We start from the raw sequence: 6,000 nt of genomic DNA, 5'->3' as shown, positions 1-6,000 counted from the left end.
CTTAGGTACCTTGTTACTCTTCTACCAATATGGCTATACAGTACTATGCCTCTCAGTGTGGCTGAAACATAACACAAAATATACGTTTAGAAATTGCTATTCTCGACAAAATACAGAAAATCATTTGCAATCTCATTTGCAGCTCACATACTAAGAGAATCTACCAATTAACACTAAAAGCTTGCAATCTGGAAGCACTGGGGCCTAATTTACACTGTCTTTTGCAGGAGTAGAATCAAATATGTATAATGTGACTAGAGTTTACAGAGAATTATATAGATGCTGGTTGAAGTTTTGGAGAAGTGGGTCACAAAAAGTTTGATAATACATGACTGTTCTATTTCTCTCTGACATCTGAGTTGGGAGAGGCTGAATACAGTCCAGAACAGTTGCCTGGATGAAGTTGTGGAATGGATGAAGACTAATAAACTGAGCTTCAACTTTGGAAAGACAGAGACACTTGCCTTTTCTGGGTTGAGTTGTTGTGTTGCAGAAAGAAAAGGTTTTGTGGATTGCTCCTGGATCCATCTTTGTGTCAGCTACAGCCATTCTTGGTAAGGGATAGCATAACTGCAGCAATTGGTAACTCAGGACTTGATTACTGGAATACACTGCATGTGGGATTATCCTTGTGCCTGGTCCAAAAGCTCCAGCTGTTACAAAATTCTGTGGCTAGCCTCTTGATGGGGACAGACAGACTAACTTCAGCACATAATACTGGTGCTTAAAAGCTTGCACTGGCAGCTCATGTATTACTGGGTCAGGTTCAAGGTTGTAGCATTTACAAGTCCCTTAGCAACTTTGTTCCAGGATATCTTAAAGACCACCAGATCCCTTATATCCCAGCCCAATCACAGAGCATAGCTCATAAGTACTGTTTCATTGAGTGTTGTGGTCCCAAACCTGGTTGTTGTTGTTTTTTTGGTTTTTGTTTCTATGATGAATTTTAATTGTTCTTATTCATCATAATTTTATGTACACTGCTTACAAATTCTGACAATGAAGCAGTATGCAAACACGTGAAATAAATAAAATAGATAAGCATGTATTTGTAGGATCAATTAATTTAAATCATTTTTAAGAGACAGCTGGCTTGATGCAGAAGTTACTGTGTCATACTAGAATGATTTTAAAAAACCTGGGTTCAAATCCCCACTCATTCTGGATGATACGTGGGGATGGCTTTGGACTTGTCACTCTTTCAGCCTTAACCAACCTCACAAGGTTTTTCTGATCCTGTAATGAAGGAGGAAGGATGGGATAATAATAAGAAAAACATGATCATTGATGCTTGTTATCCTGAAATGACCTCATGTCGCCTCTACTGTACTTTGGGGTCGCGCGGACTCCCCATATAGCAAGGGAACAACTACCAACCCCCATAGCAGAGAGCGAGCAGATGGCAAAGGGGCCTCAGACCAAGAGGAGCCTACACCGCAACACCCTTCTCCCATTTTTTGCCACAAAACCTGGCTGAGATTTGAAGCTCGGGCGCCTCTTCCTCCCCGCCCCCTCAGCCCTCCCTCTTCCTCCGGGCAGAAAGGCGTCTTGCAATGGCAGGTGGGCGTCGCTAGGTGTCAGGGTTGCGCCTCAGGAAGGGGTTAACGCGGCGTCGGCCCTTAGGCTTCACGGCGCGGGGGATTGGCGAAGTCGCCTGCCTGTCAAGGCGGGAGGAGGCGGGACGCCGCAGCTCGGGGCCGGGGTCGCGAAGTGAGTTGGGAGCGACCATTTGGGCTGTGCATGCGGGGCAGGGCTGCCGTCCTTCGCTCGGCCCTTCCGGTGCCCCGCGGGGTGCGCAGCTCCCGCGCGCCCTTTCTTCCTCTCCCCCGCTTTGCAGACTTCTCCATGGAGACCGCCGCCCCCGCTCCCCCCGGCCCCGCGGCGGCGGCGGCGGCGGCCCCCTTCCCCCCGCTCTTCCCCCCGGGGCTGCACGGCATCTATGGCGAGTGCCGGCGCCTGTACCCGGAGCAGCCCAACCCGCTGCAGGTCACCGCCATCATCAAGTACTGGTGAGTGGAGGGGAAGGAAAGAGCCGCTCGGCGCTCCGCTGCGGGGGGAGAGGGGTTCCCAGGGAGGGAGGCCTTGGGGGTCCCTGAAGGAGGTCCAGGGCCCGGGGCAGCTTCTGCGGGAAGGGCTGCTGTGTGTATGCTGTAGGGTCGGCATTGGCCGTGGGGATGAGGCACAGCGGGTGGGCGAAGAAGCCCCGGGCGGTATCTAGGCTCCCTGAAAGGGCGGCGGGTGGGGTGGGGGGGGCGGTATCTGAGGCAGGACTTGGCGACGGAGGTCGAGTGGGTTTGGGGGGAGGGTCCCTGGGAAAGCCCGGAGGGGCTTTGTGGTGGGAGAGTTTGGGGTTTCCCGGGTGCCCTGGGCCTTTTCGCCTCGGGGGTGCCTGGTTTTAGTTTCGGGGAGTTGGTAGGTGAGGGGCTGAGGCAGGAGGAGGTAGGTAGGTGAGCAGCAGCTCGGAGGTGGAGGGAGGGCGGCATCTCTCTGAGCGAGGAGGTGGGGGTCAGCCTCTTGGTCAGAGTCTTCAACCCTCACAGGATGTGCAGATTTAGGCCTCAGTTGGAATAAGGAGTTTTAAGAGGGGCGGTGATCTTTGCAGAGCTTCGTTCATTGATATGGGCACAGTGTTGTAAAGAGGTGAGCGTTGAGGCAGCCTTGATATGAGAGGTGGGTTTTGCTAGGGAGCAGGCCGAGCTGCGTGGGAACCCATAGCCACGGTGAAACCTTGACACGTGTGTGTGTGTGTGTGTGGTGGGTTGAGAGAGCAGCCATTCTTAAACTTTGCTATAAGTAGTTCCCTTATCAAGGATGGTGAAATACTCTCCACCATGAGTAACACACTAGCTAGAGGACTTAGCTGAAGATACTTTCCTTTTATTGAAGTAAAATAAAGTACTGAGCGGTGTTCCACTTGCTGCTTGCAAGTTTTGCAAAAGTGGGTGCATAGACTTAAGGAAGCCTCTCTATATTGCACTTGTTATTAAAATTGCTTTGTGACATTCTTGTGCAATACTTTCTGCAGAAGTGTGTTCCTTTCCCGCTCTGTTTCTTTTTTCTCTCTACCTTCATATTTCCTTCTCTCTAATTTTGTGTGCCTCTATAGTTAAATATATGCATTTGCTCTATGTGATCTTAAGACAGGCAAAGTGTGCGTGCCCTGAATGATTGCATGCAACAGTTTACACAAGGACTCTGTACAATTTACAGGAATTGCTTCACCTGTGCTGATACTTAATGTGTACATGTTAATTTGTTAAAGTGGCCCAATGCTGCATGTCCATCTCCAAGTTTAACCTCCTGTGTCTTAGCACATCTCTTATACACTTTAGTTGTGTACATGTTATGCCTTTAAAGCACATACCAGGCACATTTCTCTCATGGAATTCTGGGCACAGTAGTTAAGGGTTGCTGGGATTATTGGTTGTAGTTTGAATGTCCCAGCTGGAACTGTCTGTTCTACTCCGTTTTGAGCTTGCTATAGCCTTCGGTATTGCGATTCTAGGCTTTGTTGAGTCAAAAACATGCTATTGGGAGAACATTATGCAGCTATACCTTTTTATAATGGGAGGACCTATTTCCAAATATAAGTGATACCCATCATACCCATATTCAGAACAGGAAACCTAGTTAGACAGTAGTTAGCTTAAACTGGTTTAATGTAGTAACGTGTGCATTACCTTTTCCAATAAAATTTTCTGGCTATTTATGTTTAGTGACACCAGAATATTTTGTGCTGTCTTTAACTATTTTCTATGAATCTGGCTAATTATTACTGAATGCAGTTTTACTGCAGGCTGTTGGCATCTGATGTGGCAATGAGTTCCACAGATTGGGTGTGACAAATCTGTTGGAATTTGCAATAAGCTAAAGAAAAAATTTCTGCATAGGCATATATAGGATTTCACTGTGTTTCCATAAAATGCAGACTAGGGACTGCAATAACCTTATGTTGGTGAGAGTCAGGATAATTCTGCTTGTAGCAGAGCCATACAGGTATGTAGATTAAAAAGCAAACTCCTATTTCAAGTAGTGTTGCCTTAGCTACTTTGATTTGGAGTGGTGTTTTTATCTCCTCCAGTAACCCTACATAGCTCAGAGCTGCTCTTCCTCAGTGAGAAATAGCAAGCACTAGGTAGTCTGAAATGTCTGTTTGCCAAAGAATAGTTGTAAGACAAGCATCTGGCCCAGACAATGCTGTTCAAAACTTATTTGGAATGCTCAACTTCTTTAGCCTCCCAATGTCACATCTCTTTGGATGCTTGCACAGACCTAATTTGTTATTTTGTGCGTCTGAGAAGCTCTTCTGTAAAGTTGTCTCCCCTCTTCATAACAACCGCTTTCTTTGCCTATATAGAAATTGAAAATGCTGAAACAGCTGATGTTATGGGCATGCTGTATGCCCTCTGCCCCTATCTTTCACTTGGAAATTAGCTTAAGCTTTGGTTTGGGGTGGGAGTTGTAGGTTTGTCACACTGCAAGTACCTGCATTGAAGTTGCCTTGGCTGTTCTTTCTCTATGTGCATCTTTAAAGAAATAAGTTTTAAAAAGGAATGAAGCCTACAGGTTGTATGTATTTTCTTGTGTCACTTCACTTGTTGGAAAATTCCTATGCAGAAAGCACTTTCAATTGATGTATGTCTGCTGAGAAGCCATAATTTGCTTGCTGCTCCCAATCATGTCTACAGAGGGTGGGAACAGATCATAGAATTGTATAGGATTAGAAGGGACTCCAAGGGTAACCTAGTTCAACCCCCTTCATTGCAGGAATCTCAACTAAATGGATGGATGGGGGAACTCTGTATGCCAGCCATTAACTGTAACTATCTAGATCAGGGTGGCCCAACTTTTCATGCCAAGTGGGCGACAAGAGTACTTTGACACAGAGGCCGCAGGCTGCACACTGCTTTGTCATGCACTGGTGGGGGGAGGGGGAATGAGGCCAAAATTTGAGGGGACACCTGCACCAAGCTCTCATGCTGCTTTCCCAAAGGCTAAGTTGAGGAGGAGGCATGAGGCTCTGGTAGGGTCCTAGAGCCCTCATACCTCCTTCCCAAAGCACAGTGCCTCACTTACCTGGCTTTGGGAAGGCAGCACAAGGTGTGTGTGTGAAATGCATACAGCCCTCAGGCCACAGATTGGACCACCTTGCTCTAGATGAAGGTTGCATATGAAGCATCCTTATAGTTCTGTCAGTATAGCAGGAGACTTTTAATCTCAGGGTTGTGGGTTTGAGCCCCATATTGGGTGAAATACTCCTGCATTGCAGTGGTTGGGGTTGATGACGCTCATGGTCCCTTCCAACTTTACAATTCTATGATGTTCAGATGGGATGCTAACTCCCAGAATACAGGGACAATGTTTAGGTGATCTCTGTGTTAGGCACATTAATCTTTTACAAAGAAGTTCATGAGACAAGCAGGGGTGTAGTAAGGGGGGTCGGGGGTCGGGGCGCCCCTAGTTCCAGGGGAGGGGGGGTGACACTTTGGCTAGCCCATTCTTACCCCGCCCCGCCGGGCGAGCCCCAAACGGGGGCGTGTCGCCTTTCCCCCCTTCCAGCGGCTATTTTTCGGCGGGGGGTGAGCCAGCGAGGGGGGGTGTCACGCTTGTCACTGGCATGACACCCCCTTCTCGCTGGCCCACCCCCACCGAAAAAACCCGCTGGGAGGGGGGGGGAAGGAAGCAGAGCAGGCGCATCGTGCATCGTGACTTCACGATGACGTCACGATGCACGCGTTGTGCCCCTCCCCCGGGGGGGTGCCTCTGCGCCGCCGCCGCCCCCAGCAGCGCAGAGGCTTGCTACGCCACTGGAGACAAGTCATCATTTGAGCCATAGTCCATGACTGAATTTGTCAAATATTGGGAAACCTTTTAAAAAAGAACTGGAGAAGAAATTTGAATCACTCAGTTGGTGGCCATGAAGAACCATGCATCTATGTCCATTCACACATACCATAAAAATGCTGCCTGTGGACTCCTAAGGTTATCAGTTACTTAAAG

The 6,000-nt window shown here is 48.2% G+C and overlaps 1 protein-coding gene across 2 annotated transcripts in view; it reads left to right on the top strand.

Moving 5' to 3' along the window:
- Nucleotides 1–1,699: 1,699 nt before the first annotated feature.
- Nucleotides 1,700–6,000, top strand: part of SUFU (SUFU negative regulator of hedgehog signaling) — a 71,846-nt gene continuing 67,545 nt past the window's right edge. For both annotated transcript variants that reach the window (XM_033149793.1, XM_033149792.1), the window contains exon 1: nucleotides 1,700–2,009. In XM_033149793.1, the coding sequence (XP_033005684.1) occupies nucleotides 1,741–2,009 (269 nt within the window). In that variant the 5' untranslated portion in view covers nucleotides 1,700–1,740. The remainder of the gene's footprint in view (nucleotides 2,010–6,000) is intronic.

This window comes from Lacerta agilis, chromosome 5 (assembly GCF_009819535.1).
Source record: "Lacerta agilis isolate rLacAgi1 chromosome 5, rLacAgi1.pri, whole genome shotgun sequence".
NCBI lineage: Eukaryota > Metazoa > Chordata > Lepidosauria > Squamata > Lacertidae > Lacerta > Lacerta agilis.
Note: the sequence above shows the minus strand (reverse complement) of the source record. Positions and strands in the feature narration are given on the sequence as shown.